The 18,557-nt window shown below is 44.5% G+C and overlaps 1 protein-coding gene across 1 annotated transcript in view; it reads left to right on the forward strand.

Moving 5' to 3' along the window:
• The window catches only part of dnai4 (dynein axonemal intermediate chain 4), a 196,453-nt gene that overhangs the window by 127,663 nt on the left and 50,233 nt on the right, over positions 1-18,557 (forward strand). The window contains exon 10 of the mRNA XM_037681975.1: positions 5,261-5,421. Coding sequence (XP_037537903.1) covers positions 5,261-5,421 — 161 coding nt within the window. The remainder of the gene's footprint in view (positions 1-5,260; positions 5,422-18,557) is intronic.

Genomic DNA, 18,557 nt, shown 5'->3' on the forward strand with positions numbered 1-18,557 from the left:
GCACCCCTCTCTCCCTCATCTGAACTTATTTCTCCCCATTCCCTTTTTACTGCTCTTGTTAGGTGGTGCTTTATTTATCTTGTGCTGCTTTCTGTTAGATGCTGAAATCCATTCATCTGAATTCATATCCTCATCCTCATCTACATCTTGTCCTAACATCCTGATCCAGTCACAAACCAGCTATTGCCAACCACCGACAAAAATAGAAAAGTTTTAAACAGACCGCCAGAACGCTTTCGTTGCTTCCACCTCCTCCCTCCGTCTCTCTCCAAAACCTCCAGCCTCCTCCTCGTCGAAATCTCGCGAGCCTGAGTCCTGAGTCTCCTCTCCTGAGTCGGCAAGCACCCTGTGTGAGAGTCTGACTTATAAAGGGTGCAGAGACAGGTGCAGATAATTGAAAGGTAATTAGAGCTGTAGGTGCTGCAGTGAAGACAAACCGGTTTGATCAATAAAGACAACCTAAAACACACACATGCAGACAGAAGAGAAGAAAAGGATCCAAAGACACCAAGCAGTGCACAGAGTGATAGAAAATCTAACCTAACAGGTGTGAATCATGACAGCTGCTTGCAGCTTTAATTTGCTTTGGGTTTGTTTCAGATGTAATGGACACAGGGATGAAAATACAAAGAAGAAAATAAAGCTGAAAAGTGGGAGAAGGGTTAAAAGGGAAAGAAGAAGATAGGAGTAGAGGAGAGAGAGATAGGTATAAAGAGAACACAAATCAACATCATTGAAGTCTGACTCTAGACCTGCGGAAAGAAAAAACAAAACTGAACTGAGAAACCACACCAACAAACAACATATATAATGATACTTATAACATCATTAGAAAGTATTTTATACAGTACATGGTAATACAATATATATCTGATGGTCACCACAACCCAACTGAGTGTGTATCTGATAAACACCTGGATCTAAACACCTGTGTGAGCATGATGTCACTATAAGGTTTCTCCAGAAAAATGTTCAATAGTGGATGTGGGGACCCACAGACCCACAGCGGGCCCCACGCCCAGAGCTCCGGGAGTCCCCCCCAACAGGGAGAACCGCGCACCCCCCACCCCACTCCCCCACCCAGAGAGAAGCAGAGGGTAGCCCCGGGGGGTGACCCCCAGCAACTACAATGAAGAGGTCCCAGGAGGCTGCAGCGACGAGCCCACAGGCCCTGCCGGCAATCCACCCCTCCAGAGTAGATCCGGCCATGGACACCAAGCCACAAGTCCAGAGGTCATACCACCCCCAAACAAAGGCCCGACAGAGCCAGGGCACCCAGGCCCCGGCAGGCAGCCACCAGGGTGGGCTGGCACACATCCAATCACCCAGCCCATATGCTGATAACCACCAATGCACCGGCGGCAGGGGGGCCCGCCACTGGACGGGAGCACGACAGGGGGAAGTAGACCCCACATTAAATGGGGGGACCAATTTGATCCAAGAGAGGGGACCGCCCAAAACCCAACCCGAGACATAAATAGGCACACACAGACAGCCCGACTGAGCCTCTGTCGGGCCGTTCATGTGCCCCACCCACCTGACAGCGACTGCAAGCCGGCCCTAGGCTGGAGGCCAGAGCAGCATGGAGCAGTAGCTGAGGGAAGCCGGCCCAGCACACCAAGGACCAGGCACCTCAAAGCCTGGTATCCACAGGTCTGGTTCTTGTTGTAGCCTGTTGTGTCCGGTTCTAGTGGGACCTCTATTTTTCTGTCTCCACATTGCCTATAGTTCCCGTTTAGTGGGCGGATTGTTCACCTCTAGTGGGCGGATTATTAATATCAATGCACCTTACCAGCTGGTGGCGGTAGTGCTACATTAAGCTCTTTTCTAAGCACCACTAACATGTATTAGAAGAAGAGCTGGAAAACAACACACAACCAGAATGGATGACCTCGATGAACTTGAAGCAGAACCAGCTGCACAGCCCGTCCTGGTCTCTGTCCCACAAGATGGAGAGCAGGGCCGAGGTGTCAGAGATGCTCTGATGGAGTACCTCATGAGCTGTAACTTATCCTAATTGTTTTGTTTTTATCTTTTTTGGGGGGGATTTGCCGTGTCAAGGATAACTGAGAATCTTCACCAGCATTGTTACAGGTAAAAAACAATTACTTCACTTATCTACACTATTGACGTAAAAAAACACTGTAAGCACTTCACTTTTGATGATCAGATGGAAGCTCAAGACTTGAAAATGTTTCTTTTATTAGAAATAAAGACCTGTACAAAAAAACAATAATTATACACTAATTATATATGCAAACTTAACAAGCTACATGTTTGGCTATTTGTGGGCTTACCTTGCAGGATCTACATTTCTATAGATCAACTATGATCTACTCTAAATATTTTTAAACATGTCTGTTTGCCATGGAACGGGCAATGGATTCCAGCACCCCAAGGAGTGCCTGATTGAAAGCAGCACTCTGTTCAGCCTCCTGCCTTCGCTGTGCTCCTTCCTCTCTGCGAACATCTGCTTCCTCTCTCCTCAAGGCCATCTCCTCCCTCCTAATTGCCTTCTCCTGCTTCCTCGCTGCTGCAGCTTGGCGTTGCCCCTCCGCAGCTTCTTCTTGCCTTGCCTTTTTGACATCCTCACAAATAAAATGGAAGTGTTTCTCTCTCTGCTTCTGGTTCATCTCCTCTTGTTCTGTATGTGCAGAAACAAAGCTCTCTGCTGCACTTGTTGATCTGCGCTTTCTATTGCCTAGGAATAACACACAAGAAAATGGCTGTTAGATGATGAAGTACAGGTAGAGTTTTTAAATAAATTATTTACATTAAAGTTCCTGCTAATTTCAAAAGGTGTTTGTTTACAAGATCAGAAATGTTTCTGTTCATAAAGCAGTCTAGTACTTTAATGATAGTAAGCAGGTGGGCATAAATAAACTACATGTAGTCATTTACAACGGTTTGTGCTAATTTAGAAAAAGAACAGAGCATCGTTAATCTGAACAAAAATCACTACACCCTGTATAATTTTAATAATAAACTTCATAAATGAAAGTTTAAGTAATAAATGAATAACTAAATTTAACATTTATCCATTACAACTGAATAAACAAGTAGCTTGAATACATGCAAGGTGTTTTACAACAAAAACAAAACAACATTCATATCAACATGATCAATGTGATGTTAAACACGATTGTTGCTTCTTACTAGTAACGGGTGCTGTTCGGTGCCGCTCTGCTGCGTGTTGCCCGGTGGCGTGGATGTGCCCGGTGGCGTGGATGTACTCGGTGGTGTAGATGTACTCGGTGGTGTAGATGTACTCGGTGGCGTGGATGTGCCCGGTGGCGTAGATGTACTCGGTGGCGTAGATGTACTCGGTGGCGTAGATGTACTCGGTGGCGTAGATGTACTCGGAGCTGGTGTGGTCGGGAAGGGTCAGAAGCGGGGAGGATTGGACAGTCAAAAGCAGAATCTGGCGAACCTTCATGTTCAGTGGGACTTTCTGCATCAAAATAAGAGTGGAAAAACAGCAACAGAGTACAGTTAGCAATGATGCTAACTAATGACGACATAACCGTGTCAGCCTCTTTTGTTCAGAGTACTTTCAGAAAACGCAAAGAAACGGTTGCATGAGGAAAAGGAAATATGCTTAAAGTAAATAAAATACACTCACCATCAGCTATAGCTTCCAGAAGAGCAGTGGTCGTGTCTAGGCCACTCTCCCTCCCTTTGTTGGCTGGGCGTTTGCCGTAAATGGCATCCATTTGTACAAACCACTTCTAGTTTCTTCTGTTTGCTCCACTCCTACCGTTGTGGTCCTTAATCGTTTTGTAATCGCTTTTTAGTTTTTTAAGCTTTCCTCTGCTTGGGTGTGCGATGGAAGCCCTGCACCGCCATCTGCGCAGACCTCTTGAAAAATCTTTTCATTTCGTTTGGTTCCATCTAGCTCGCGCTGCACTTGTTCATCGGCCAGCAAACAGAGAAATGCCTGAACTTCAGCATTCGGCCACGGTTGTGCCATGATTATTTGTTTTACCTTATAAAATATTCCAAAATAAGCTCCTCCGATTTCTTGTTGTCTGTTATGCGGGTGAAAAAGAAAATGGTGGATTGTAATTTCCGGTGGAAGACTGAATCTCCGCCCTCCACCAATGAATACGCCCCCTGACCAATCAGTGACCTACAGTGCGCTGATGTCACATCTAGACCCTACAAGAACCAGACCTGGGACCTCAGAGAATTAGGTCCCAAAAATGGGGTGGGTTCCACCGCTAAAGGCACTGTGGATAAAACACGCAATCGGCCACAACTAGTTACATAGGAGTACCAAAGGGCCCCGTGGATAAGGGGCTCAAGAGTCCCACACCACAGGACCGGAGAAGCCCTGGAATGCCACCTACCCCCCCCCCCCCCCCCATGCACACACACACAGCACCCCCCCACTGCGAATGTCACACCAGGCCAACCAGCCAGCACCCTGTCAAAGCCAAGCCACGCCCCCGGGGCTTCCATTAGCATTTTAGCAATCACAGTGGGGCTTTCACCCGTCCACTCAAGAAGTCCAATAATTCTAATATTATCACGTCTGGTATGCCCCTCCACAGATTCAAACTGTTTTTTAAGCCCATTGACTTCACTCTAACTCCACCCCCGTCCCACGCAGCCTCTTCATCTTATCTGAGTATAAAGACAGACCGTTTTCAGTCTCTGAAGCAGCAAGTTTAACTCAGTCGAGCTTCGTTCTAAATTGGTGTAAATGAGCTCAGCTCGGACCGCCTGCCATTCACTCTTAATAAAATTAAAATCCTCTGTCAGACCCACTCTTACTTCCATCCTAATCATCGCTATAACTTTGGATTTAATTTAGGCCAAAATGTCTGACCTCAGAGCCGACTTGTCCGTCCCTCCAGAGCTCGGTGAAGGTAGGGCCAGCGCATCTGCCGATCCACCTGTTCTTTCATCACAACGGCCCGAGGCTGAAATGGTGATAGTGGGCCGCGGGGGAGAAGCGACAGAAGATTTGGACTTTTTCTGCTTTGAGGTCATATTACCAGTCTGTTGATTCAGCTACATGGCGACACCAGTCCCAGAGACAAAATCCAGCCTGAAGGCAGCAAGGATACAATATTAAAAAGCAGTTTATCAGCGGGGCTGACGGGAGCTCAGCCAAAACACAGCTGACATGTCTAGTGCCATGTTGGTTTTCCTGAGATTATTTATTTTAACTGAGTCACGCTTCACAAGAAATTAAGCATTGTTTTAATAAGCTGTGAGAGAACCAACCAATTTATCGGTCTGTCTGTCTCCCTAGTGAATGTTCTAACAGGCACTTTGGTCCAGTGTGGCAGCTCAAGTGGAACCAACAGGAGTTGAGCTTCACAGGAGAGGCAAAAGTAGAATCTCTCGTATCTGTGGGGGCAGACGGCAAAGTCATCAAGTGGGAGGTCTCCAGCGGTGGCGTCAAAGGTTCAGGTACTGTTTTTGGCAACAAGCGGTGGTTTTAGGATTATCTGATGAGCCTCTCGCACTCTGTGTGATTTACAGCCATCATAGACAACTAGAACATGCCACACTGTGTGGACTAAGATTTCTAAAGTCCTTATAGGAACCCGTGATTCCCTATGATGTCACATTTCATAGATGCTGTAATGAGGACTGTAACTGTTTTTTATGAGGATTAGCAATCACTTCAGTGTGTTGGGTCAGGACGGCAATTATATATGTCCAGGTGAGTTGAGATAAAAGGAGAGAATGTCCAGGTTCTGGGTTTAACTTGAACTGGTCTTTATTTAGGCTTGAACACAAACATTATCACTCCATTCTAGTAGAGAGTGTGTTTGTGTGTGCGTGTGTGTGTTTGTGTGTGTGTGTGTGTGTGTGTGTGTGCGTGTGTGTGTTTGTGTGTGTGTGTGTGTGTGTGTGTGTGTGCGTGTGTGTGTGTGTGTGTGTGTGCGTGTGTGTGCGTGTGTGTGTGTGTGTGTGTGTGTGGTTTTCCACAAGAAAATAAACAAAATATGAATTATAATAGGGTGACCAGACGTCCCCGTTTTGGACGACCTGTCCCCGAAAATGTCCCCGATTTGAGCGTTTAATGACTGAGAAAAAAAAAAGTTGCATGTAGACTGTTATTGCTGTAGCCGGCCAGGTGCAGTTGGCACAACAACCACTGTTACTGCAGCAGCTGGTTGCACCGCTGCTACAGCGCAGACGTTACAGACAGAAGAAGAAGAAGAGCCACGCGCGCCGCCTTTAAAACAGAAGAAGGAGCGCAGCACGAGTTTGTCAACACGGACTGGGAGAAAAAGGAAAAAAACCAACTACGGGGAGCTCCCCTGTGATGGTGTGTATGAACTGATTTATTTTGTTTGAACTAGGCTGATCCTTGCCATGATAAAAGTTTTGTTTGTAGTAGGAAATGTTTCCAGTGTTGTAAGCTGTGTCCAGGTAAAATAAATAAATTAATAGGGATGCAATGAAGATAAACATGAGGACCCAAACCAAGCTTTTATTAACAAACAGATCAACAAAAATCAAAAAGAGAGCAGGGAGTAACTGCAGCTCGAGTGAGAGAGAGGGAGAAATCATAGCAGGATGATGCATGACTGCATTCAGGCTCAGTTAAACTGGTTTAGACTTGACATGTTGAATATTGCACAAGGGTGCATGCACCAAGGGTTCATCCAAAGTTAGATGTTTTAGAATTGATTTGTGACTTTAGTTTATATTAATTCAAATCGATCTGCTGGCTCCTCAGATAAATAGTGTTAATATACTTTTATATATATGAAAGTTTCTGTTCAGATGACTTCTGTTGTGACTTGGAGCTTTATAAATAAACTGAATTGATACGTGAACATAGACTTTCAGGCTTCGGTGTGTAGTAAAATATTATGATCAACTGTATGAAATGCAGCACTGAGGTCTAACAGGACCAGTGTAGACACCTGTTCATTGTCAGAGTCCATGAGAATATCATTAGTAACTTTCACCAGTGCTGTTTCTGTGCTATGATGAGCTCTCAATAATTTAAAATCATTTTAATATTTATAATAAGATTATACTAGGATAACCCCAGTTTCTCATCTAAAATGTATCAACTCCTAAAGAGTTTCTGAAACAAAAATCTTGTTTTCTTTGTTAAATAGTAAGTTTTCAGTAAACGTTCTAATATTTTTGGAGGGGATTGTGATTATATTATGTCTCTGTTTTAGAGAAGTGGAAGACTTATAGAAGAGGAGAGAGGAGGGAAACAGACTAATAGGAAGAAGAGTTAGAGAGAGAGAAGAAAAATACAAAGACTGATAGAAAAAGAGTGAATGAGAGCAGAGGAAAGTAGGAAGACTGATAGAAAGAAGAATAAAACAAAGAGAAGGAACAGAGCAGATGAGTGTTGCAAAGAAAAAGGAGGAAAGGAAAGAAGAAAGACGAGTCTGAATGACAAGATGCTCTTTCAAAGAAGAGAAGTGTCATTTTTACTGAGAAATTATAAGCAGAGTTTTCATTTCTACGTCCTGGTCGGCTCTTCAGATTGTTGCTCTTCAATTAATGTTCAAGTTTATCTGTCTCATTTTTATGATGTCTAATATTTAGAATTAAAGTTCAAGTGATGAACTGATGAAGTGGTTTGACTGGTAACGTATTGAGTGATGACAGTGTCCGTGTACTGGTGAGATGTTACGGCTGGTTCGAGTTGAGAGGACAGAAGTTCTTCCTCTGAGCTGAGCGTCAGGTTCATGTACTTCTCTAACCACAGCAGTGTGAAGAGGCAGTTTCTTGAGTGATCATGAAATAAGTGGAAGAACAAAAAAAAAAAAAAAAAAATAGATATATAATCATATTACTAAATTGTGTCTTATTTCTCATGTTTGAAGTATTTCTCTTTACTATTATCTGTGATTTTTCAGTTTGGTGCGAAACCTTTTCTGCTCTTCTTCCTCTTCTCTGCTTTGCAGAGAGTGGTGAAGGCTGCACAGAAATCTGTTGGAATCAGTCTCCCCACCATCACAGACATCTACACCTCCAGATGCAGGTAGAGGGCCACCTGCATCATGAAGGACCCCACCCACCCAGCACACACACTTTTTGCCCCACTCCCCTCAGGAAGGAGGTTAAGGAGCATTAAGTGTAGAACCACTAGACTGAGGAACAGCTTCTACCCTGAGGCTGTTAGACTCATGAATCTCTAACTAGAATAATCACTGTGAAAAACCATATCATGTTGCTGCTGATCTGTTTCATGTTGCTGCTGATCTGTTTCATGTTGCTGCTGATCTGTTTCAATGTTGATGTGTTCATGCGTGCACATCTGCTCACAGACTCATGTTCATGTTTGTGCTGATGTTCAATGTTTTATGTTATGAGTGCTTAGTGTATATTTAGTTGATGTTTTTCTTAGTTCATATCTTAGATGTTATTACTGTTTTTCTTTTACATTTTATTGTTGGATGTAACTGGGACCCTGTGTACATAATTTTGCTCCACCACATGTACCACATGAGGTGCGAATGACAATAAAGAAACTCTGACTGACTCTGACTCTGACTTCTATTCCAGACCTCCATGACCACCATGGCTGATGACTCTTCAGACAGAGGAGACCTCGCAGAACCAGAGATGAGATCATGTTAGCGGACTACCTGACCCTCACTCACCTCACACATACACACAATATAAATACACATCAGCTACGTAACCATACACTGTGTACTTATACACACCTATGTAAGTACATACATGTTCTCATACACTCACAAGGTATGCACGCTCACTTACTATTATATACTCTTGAGCCCCCCCCCAGTTTTAGTACTCTTTTACTATTACTTTATTCATTTTATTACTCTTATGTTAACAGTGTGGAGAGACACATTCCTGCTGTTATATTTGATTTTTATTGTTTAAACATGAATAAATATGTAAAAATAAATGAAACTGTAACTGTCCCCGTTTTTAATTTCATCTTGATGAAATTTCTTTGTTTTTGGTCTCCGAGCTGGAAATGTCCCGATTTACCTTCAGAAATCTGCTCACCTTAAATTATAAGTACTACTCTATGAGAACTGTTCATATTACAATGCAACTTAAATGTCCACATGAGAATAAGCACTACTAAGACCTGGTTTATAATTAGCAATGAAAATGTACAGTCTAAATGCACATAAAATAACTATCACATTTACCAGTACTTAAATCAACATAAAGTATACATCACACAACAATGTACAGCATTGTGGTTGGAAAATATAAGTCACAGACATGAACTGCAGCATATACACAAGCCTAGGCCTATAGTTTTCAAATAAGTAATGCTAAGTGGCTAGCAGTTAGCTTCTCTAGTGTCAAGGTTGGTAATAATGTATCCGCCTCATTACCTCTTTCTTGCGGGGTCCCACAGGGTTCGATTCTTGGAACCCTTCTGTTCTCACTTTATTTGCTCCCACTGGGGTCCATCCTGAGGAAACATGGTCTTTCATTCCATTGTTATGCTGATGACTGCCAGATCTACCTGCCTGTGAAACCAGCAAGTGTTTGCTCCATTCACCCTCTGTTAAAATGTCTGGACGACATTAAGGCCTGGATGGCTTCAAATTTCTTAAGTTTTAACAATGAGAAGACTGAAGTCATTGTCTTTAGCCCTAGCTCAACTGCCACCACTGATCCTGTCAACCTGGACTCTCTTCAGCCATATCTGAAGCAGTCTGGTAAAAATCTTGAGACGGTTTTATACTCTGACTGCAAGTTTGACAAACAAATCAACTCTGTTCTGCAGAAAAGCTTCTTCCAACTCAGACAGGTAGCTAAACTCAAGTCAGTGTTGTCCAGACCTGACCTTGAGAAACTAGTCCACGCCTTTGTCATGACCCGATTGGACTATTGCAATGCACTCGATGCTGGGATCAGCCAGGCCTCCATCTCATGTCTTCAGCTTGTCCAGAATGCTGCTGCTCGGCTTTTAACCAGAACTCGTAGGTCTGAACATATTACTCCAGTTCTGTCCTCCCTTCACTGGCTCCCTGTTTGTACGAGGATAGTCTTTAAAATTCTTCTGTTGACCTTCAAATGCTTAAATGGCCTCGCACCCCTTTACCTCTCTGAGCTTCTGGAACCTTACATTATTCCCTCTCGGGCCCTGAGATCATTCGATCAGCTGCTATTGGCTGTTCCAAAAACAAGACTGAAGCTTAGAGGAGATTGGGCTTTTTCAGTCATGGGCCCCAAACTCTGGAACAACCTGCCCCCCAACATCAGGCAAGCCACCTCCCTTCCTCACTTCAAATCTCTGCTTAAAACACATCTGTTCTCGCAGGCATTTCACACAATGTAAATTGATCTAGTGTTTTTTTTTATCTGTGACCCTATGTTTTAAATGCTTTTATTAATTATTCAGTTATTACAAAGTATTATTAGTGTATTGTGTAGTGATGTAAGGACAGCTTTTGCTATAACATACTACTAATTAATTATTCTTAAAGCTAGTTCAAGCACAAAGAATATTAATTGTTTAATTACAACGGATTCTTTCTTTTTCGAGTTAAATTTCTGCCATATGACCAAGATAACTTGTGGAGTGGAGTGGTAATTAGTGACATGAGACGTAATTTATCTTTGACCCATCAGAATAAATGCGGTCATTTATTTAACAGAATCAAAATTTAACATCAAACATGTACACATTGATTTGCTGATCTGTCTCTGATTAATAAAACTTAGCAAGTTCAAATAACAAGACAACAGAGGATTACTGATGGAGAATAATTCATCTCTGAAGGCATCGAGCTTGATTTACTGGTGAATAGAAGTTTAAAGAGAAGGAATAAAGAGGTTTAAAGATTTACAGAGGAGGTTTAGATGGATGAAGGAACATGTGTTGACCAGAAAATGGCACCCTTCCTCCTATACCAGCTCAGCCCGCGGTACACTCAGGGCGTGTAACGACTTGTTACCTTAGCAGAGGATACATCAGCTCCGGAACAGAGGTCCATTGGCACGTTACCTTTTCAGCGTCTCTGGTCAGGGTGGCTGAGAATCTTTAGAAGTAGTTCCATATGCTCCGATCAACAGAATAAGCTTCCTTCGAAGTTGAGAGCATTTAAGGCTCGGTTTGAGTTCACAGCGAGGCACGCTGTGACTACCTGGAATGGACGGACCCTTGGCACACAGTCAAATCCATCAGCTACTTAGTTGACTTTCAGTAAGAACTGAAAGTTCCTGTACGACTCGCCATCAGACTGAGTCTCATCTTCGACTGAAAGTTCCAGGAAGACTCTAAAGACTCGAAAGACTGAATAGTTCCAAGAAGTGTTGCCTTTTAAAGGGTATCCACTTCCTGTCACTTGGTACTTCCTGATTGGTTGAAACAACCAGCAGGGGTGTAGTTTTAGTGATGTCAGAGGGTTATTAGAAGTCAGCAGACAGCAGAAATGTTTTTAAGAACAGTTAGTACAGACAGAAATTTTTTTTGAAGAAGTGAGAGACAGCAGGTGCCAGCCAGTTCTTACTTACTGTCAGAGTTTTAAAAACAAGGCACTTTATTCTCATAACTTGTCTCTGACTTTCGACCTCAAATCCACTACTCCTCATTCAGACAGAAGACTAAAATGCACACTTACTTCGTAAATAGACATTTAACTTGTATGATTAATGAAGTCTAATAAGGTTTAAAAATCATTAATACTGTTTCAGTTGATTTAAATGAGTGGTTCACTTCAACATTTAGAAATGGTATGAAATAAACAACTTTTGATTATCAAGATATTTTAATATAGTAATGATAATGTAAAAACAAGAGTGTTCTTTCAATTGGTTAATTCAGGATACTATTAAATAGTTTCTTGATGAGATATTTTGTATTTCTGGATTCAAATCAATGAAATAACAGTTCCTGTCCCCTGAAGGTCTTCAGAGACAGATTGATGGTCTAGTTCACTACAATTGTATATATATATATAAATTTTTTTCTCTTTAATTTTACTCATTGATTGTTGTTGTTGTTGTTGTTGTTGTTGTTGTTGTTGTTAAGCACTTTGATAACAGGTTCTGTTTTAAATGTACTCTATAAATAAAGTTGACTTGACTTGACTTCTCCAAAATACTCAGAAAAAGGCCTCAAACAATCATTGCACTTAACAAAACTTGGTCAAATACAGCTTTGAGCTTATACAGGACAAGAATAGAGCAAAAAAAAATGTTTCTTACCTCCAGTGGACGCACACAGGTAATAAAAATAACCAAACGTCTGTTTCATGTCATAGCTCTCTGAACAATGGACAGGATCACCCTTTATTGGTTGACTAGTGGTGGAACCAAGTGACATAAATAAAAACTATAAAAAAACAATATCCTGATGCATGCTCAATAATCCAGGTAGAAAAATCCAAAAAAGTTCAATCTGGTCCTCTGGACATTCAAAAAAAAACAAAACAAAAAAAAAAAAAAAAACCAAAGCAAAAAAAATATAGAAACGTTTTGTCTCTCATCCAAGAGACTTCCTCAGTCTGAGGTGCTGTTTTCAGCTCAGTCTCTTAAATAGCACCTTCTCAGAGTGGATCAACAGTTTGCTGAAGCAGAACGGCTCAGAATCAAAGTTTCATCCTGCCTCAGCAATGCCAACCACCACCTTCCAACATCAGTAGAGAGGAGAGGGATGCACTCACCACTCTTAGCAAGGACAAAAACATCATCATTCTCCCAGCAGACAAAGGAAGGTGCACAGTGATTTTGAACCAGAAAGACTATCATGAGAAAGTTATGACACTCCTTAGTGACTTAAACACTTATGAACCTCTGAAAAGGGATCCAGGAAGTGGTTACAAGAAGAAGTTAATAGATTGCCTGAAAAATTTGGAGCAGGACAAGGCTATTGACCGTTTTCTGTACCACAGACTGTACCCAGGAGAGGCCACACCTAGTCTGTATGGTTTACCTAAAATCCACAAACAAGGTGTACCTTTAAGACCTATTGTTAGCATGATTAACTCTGTCACTTACAATGTTTCCAAATATCTGGCGTCTGTACTCATCCCGCCCTGTGATGGACTTGCGACCCGTCCAGGGTGTACCCCGCCCCTCGCACAGTGATTGCTGGACATGGGCACCAGCGACCCCCGTGACCCAAAATGGAACAAACGGGTAAAGATAATGGATGGATGGATGGATGTACTCATCCCTTTAGTTGGCAGCTCAGAACACCACATACAGAACACCATGGACTTTGTGGATAAGGTGAGGGATGTCATCATGGAGACTGATGAAACAATGGTCTCTTTTGATGTCACATCACTCTTTACGTGCATTCCTGTTGATGATGCAGTAGAGGTGGTCAGTTTAAGATTAAAATCAGACACCACTCTGAGCAGCAGGACCACGCTTTCCACAGAACAACTGTGTCAACTCTTGAAACTGTGCGTGCAGTCAACCTACTTCACATATGGGGAGCAATATTAGAGGCAGAAACATGGGTGTGCTATGGGGTCTCCAGTTTCTCCTATTGTTGCCAACCTGTACATGGAGGAGGTAGAAAAGAGAGCCTTGACGTCATTTTCAGGGACACCACCAAGTCATTGGTTCAGGTATGTTGACGACACCTGGGTTAAAATTAAATCTCAGGAAGTCCAACATTTTACTGACCACATCAACTCTGTGGATAAATACATCAAGTTCACACGAGAAGATGTAAAAAATGGCAGGTTGGCTTTCTTGGACTGTGAGGTCTCAGTCTCTGATAGAGGACATTTGCAAACCGAGGTGTACCGCAAACCCACCCACACAGACCAGTATTTGCAGTTTGACTCCCATCACCCTTTGGAGCACAAGTTAGGAGTCATCAGGACTCTGTATCACAGAGCAGACAGCGTCCCCACTAGCTCAGGAGCCAGGCAGAAGGAGAAATCCTACACAAAACAGGCTCTAGAGCAATGTGGATATTCTAACTGGGCCTTCCTGAAAGCAGAGAAGAAACCCAAACAGGACTCCAGTCAGCCATCAGGTGAAAAGGAGGAACCCAGACCCAGACCAGTGGTCATTCCGTATGTTGAGGGAGTATCAGAGAAACTGAGACGTTTATTTTCTAAACATAACGTCCCAGTGGCTTTTAAACCCCAAAATACATTACGGCAAAGACTGGTTCATCCCAAAGATCCAGTCCCCCGGCACAAACAGAGTAATATTGTGTATGCTGTTCAGTGTCAGGAGGGCTGTGATCAGTCTTACATCGGGGGAAACTAAACAGCCACTGGCCAAAAGGATGGCCCAGCACAGAAGATCAACATCATCAGGCCAGGACTCTGCGGTCTACACTCATCTCCAGGCCAGAGGTCACTCTTTCAGGGATGAAGATGTTCACATCATGGACAGAGAGGAACGATGGTTTGAGAGAGGAGTAAAGGAGGCCATCTTTGTGAAAATAAATCATCCATCATTAAACAGGGGTGGAGGCCTCCGGGTTCAACTGCCCCCCTCTTACAATGCTGTGATTGCTAGTATCACTCAGCCCCCTGTGAATAGTAAACAGCCATCAGTGTGCTAATGATCCATTGTTAGCCCTATGGTCCTTCTTGACCATGTGAGCAGCTGGTTTTGGTTGTCAGCAGCAAACTGGTCGATCCACTCTGAGAAGGTGCTATTTAAGAGACTGAGCTGAAAACAGCACCTCAGACTGAGGAAGTCTCTTGGAAGAGAGACGACACGTTTCTATATATATATATTTTTTTTTGTTTGTTTGTTTTTTTTGAATGTCCAGAGGACCAGATTGAACTTTTTTGGATATAAAAAACAATCCTAAACTACAAACATAGTAAATCCCAGTACAAAAAACGAGCAAATAGTCTTTTGTACAGCTGCCCCAAATTTGGTGTACAAATTTGACCACTAGATGTCTGAATTATCCTGGGGTAGGGCTGGCATCTTAATGAGTCAAACAACTGGGCGAGTGTAGGTCTGGTCCTTCACTTGAACCACAGCTGTCCTCACATGTCCATCTGCTCCAGGTATGACACTCTTTACTGTCCCAACTTGCCTCAAGGCTCTTGGTACTTGTTGATCAACAATGAGCACTATGGTGCCCACAGCAATGTAATATTTTTCTGTCTGCCATTTTTGCTGTGCTTGTAAGGTTGGCAGAAAGTAGTAGATTAGGGATGCACGATATTGGATTTTTGGCTGATATCCAATATGCCGATATGTTAAAACTTATTTGGCCAATAACCGATGCCGATATTTTTTATATATGTTCCTTTGTAAAGACCATAGCCCTCTTATTTAGGCTTATTTGCTACAAAAATTGTGCAACAGCTGTAAGAGCTGGTGACATATATTCAGTAACAGCCGTATGATATACATAGCACTTTAACTTATATTAAATGAAATGTATTAAATGTTATTTATTAGCATTAGTCAACTGCAATGTTGTTTCAATTGTGGAGGCTTGTTCTGGGTTCCTAGCTGCAGTGTGGTATCCTCTGCACTCCTGTGCATGAAGGACAGCCTTTTTAAGTTCAAAGTTTTTGTCTATCCATTGTGCTGTTAGACTAATCATGCTAACGGTACTAACACGACGTCCAAACGTCTGTGGTAAAACTCACCCATCAAGTCATGCTATTAGCTATTAGCTTCTAAATGATGTCGGAAATGATGGCTTATAACTCGGGTAATGTTACATCGGAAAAATATCTCCGACTGGGGACAATGTAGCGAGGCTCAACGTAGTCCATAAATCTTCGGAATCAGACATCCTCACCAATGAAAAATAAAACTTCCACACCGCTGACATTTTGAAATTTCCTCTCTGCCGTGAGATCGGTAGGCGCACATGACGTCATCTTGTTGTGCTGCCGCTGCAATGTCATCACGTTGTGCTACAACGTCATCACGTTGTACTGCCACTGCAGCAAAAACTATGCCTTTTATATTGGCGAGTTATTTTAATGGAATGGCCGATGTCCAAGAAAGATGATGAGAAAAAGAAATGGACGATGTTCCCTCGCCCGGGGCCCCACTCTGGAGCCAGGCCTGGAGGTGGGGCACGCCTGGTGGCTGGATATTTACCCATGGAGCTCGGCCGGGCACAGCATGAAGAGGAGATGTGGGTCCCCCTTCCCATGGGCTCACCACCTGTGGGAGGGGCCAAAGGGGTCAGGTGCAATGTGGGATGGGTGGTGGCCGAGGGCGGGGACCCTGGTGGTCTGATCCTCGGCTACAGAAGCTGGCTATTGGGACGTGGAATGTCACCTCACTGGTGGGGAAGGAGCTTGAGCTGGTGTGTGAGGTTGAGAGGTTCCGGCTAGAAATAGTCGAACTCACCTCTACGCATGGCTCTGGCTCTGGAACCAGTTTCCTTGAGAGGGTTTGGACACTCTTCCACTCTGGAGTTGCCCCTGGTGAGAGGTGCTGAGCATGAGTGGGCATACTTATTGCCTCCCATCTTGGTGCCTGTGTGTTGAGGTTCACCCCGGTGAATGAGAGAGTGGCCTCCTTCCGCCTACGGGTTCTGACTGTCGTTTGTGCTTATGCATCAAACGGCAGTTCAGATTTTATCCACCCTTTTTGGAGTCCTTGGAGGGGGTACTGGAAACTGCACCTCCAGGGGACTCCCTTGTTCTGCTGGGGGACTTCAATGCGCACGTGGGCAATGACAGTGAGACCTGGAGGGGTGTGGTTGGGAGGAATGACCCCCTGATCTGAACCCGAGTGGTGTTCTGTTGTTAGACGTCTGTGCTCGTCATGGATTGTCAATAACGAACACCATGTTCAAGCATAAGGGTGTCCATATGTGCTCTTGGCACCAGGACACCCTAGGCCGCAGTTTGATGATCGACTTTATTGTCGTCTCATCTGATCTGCGGCCACATGTCTTGGACACTCGGGTGAAGAGGGGTCGGAGCTGTCTACTGATCACTACCTGGTAGTGAGTTGACTCTGATGATGGGGGAGGATGCCGGTCAGACCTGGCAGACCCAAACGTATTGTGAGAGTTTGCTGGGAACATCTGGCAGAGTCTCCTGTGAGACAGAGCTTTAACTCCCATCTCTGGGGGAACTTCGAACATGTTCCAGGGGAGGTGGGGGGCATTGAGTGTTCGAGTGGACCATGTTCTGTGCCTCTATTGTCGAGGTGGCTTACTGGAGCTGAGGCCACAAGGCTGTCGGTGCCTGTCGCGGCGGCAACCCTCGAACTCGGTGGTGGACACAGTCGGTGAGGAATGCTGTCAGGCTGAAGAAGGAGTCCTATTGGGCCTTTTGGCCTGTGGGACGCATGAAGCAGCTGATGGGTACCGGCAGTCCAAGCAACATGCGGCTCGGGTGGTCGCTGAGGCAAACACTCGGGCATGGGAGGAGTTCGGAGAGGCCATGGAGAACGACTTCCGCACGGCTTTGAGGCGATTCTGGTCCACTATCCGGCGTCCTGTGGGGGAGCGGTATACCACCAACAATGTTTATAGTAGAAGTGGTATGCAGCTGACCTCAACTCGGGATGTCGTGGGTCGGTGGGCAGAGTACTTTGAAGACCTCCTCAATCCCACCAGCACATCTTCCACTGAGGAAGCAGAGCCTGAGGACTCTGGGTCGGGCCCTCCAATCTCTGGTGCTGAGGTCACCGAGGTGGTTAAAAAGCTCCTCGGTGGCAGGGCCCCAGGGGTGGATGAGATTTGCCCGGAGTTCCTTAAGGCTTTAGATGTTGTAGGGTTGTGTTGGCTTATGCGACTCTGCAATATTGCGTGGACATCGGGGGAAGTTCCCCTGGATTGGCATACCGGGGTGGTGGTCCCCCTAATTCAAAAGGGGGGACCGTAGAGTGTGTTCCAACTAAAGGGGGGTCTCGCTCTTAAGCCTCCTTTGTAAGGTCTATTCGGGGGTTCTGGAGAGGAGGGTCCATCGGATAGTCGAACTTCGGATCCAGGAGGAGCAGCGCGGTTTTCATCCTTGTCGTGGAACACTGGACCAGCTCTACACTCTCAGCAGGGTCCTGGAGGGTGCGTGGGAGTTAGCCCAACCGGTCTACATGTGCTTTGTGGACTTGGAGAAGGCATTCGACCGCGTCCCTCGGGGAACCCTGTGGGGAACCCTGTGGGGAACCCTGTGGGGGTACTCTGGGAGTATGGGGTACTGGGCCCTTTGATATGGGCTATTAGGTCCCTGTATGACCGGTGTCAGAGCCTGGTCCGCATTGCCGGCAGTAAGTCGGGCTTGTTTCCGATGAGAGTTGGACTCCGCCAAGGTTACCCTTTGTCACCAATTCTGTTCATAACTTTTATGGACAGAATTTCTAGGCGCAGCCAAAGTGTTCAGGGGATCAGTTTTGGTGGCCTTAGGATTGCATCCCTGCTTTTTGCAGATGATGTGGTCTTATTGGCTTCATCATATCATGATCTACAGCTTTTGCTGGAACGGTTCACAGTCGAGTGCGACGCGGCTGGGATTAAGATCAGTTCCTCCAAATCCGAGGCCATGGTCTTGAGCCGGAAAAGGGTAGAGTGCCCTCTTCGAGTCAAGAAGGAGGTCCTGCCCCAAGTGGAGGAGTTCAAGTATCTTGGGGTCTTGTTCACGAATGAGGGAAAAATGGAGCGTGAGATCGATAGGCAGATAGGTGCAGCATCTTCAGTGAAGCGGGCGCTT

The sequence above is a fragment of the Nematolebias whitei genome, chromosome 9, assembly GCF_014905685.2.
Source record: "Nematolebias whitei isolate Nwh7 chromosome 9, NemWhi1, whole genome shotgun sequence".
NCBI classification, from domain to species: Eukaryota; Metazoa; Chordata; class Actinopteri; order Cyprinodontiformes; family Rivulidae; genus Nematolebias; species Nematolebias whitei.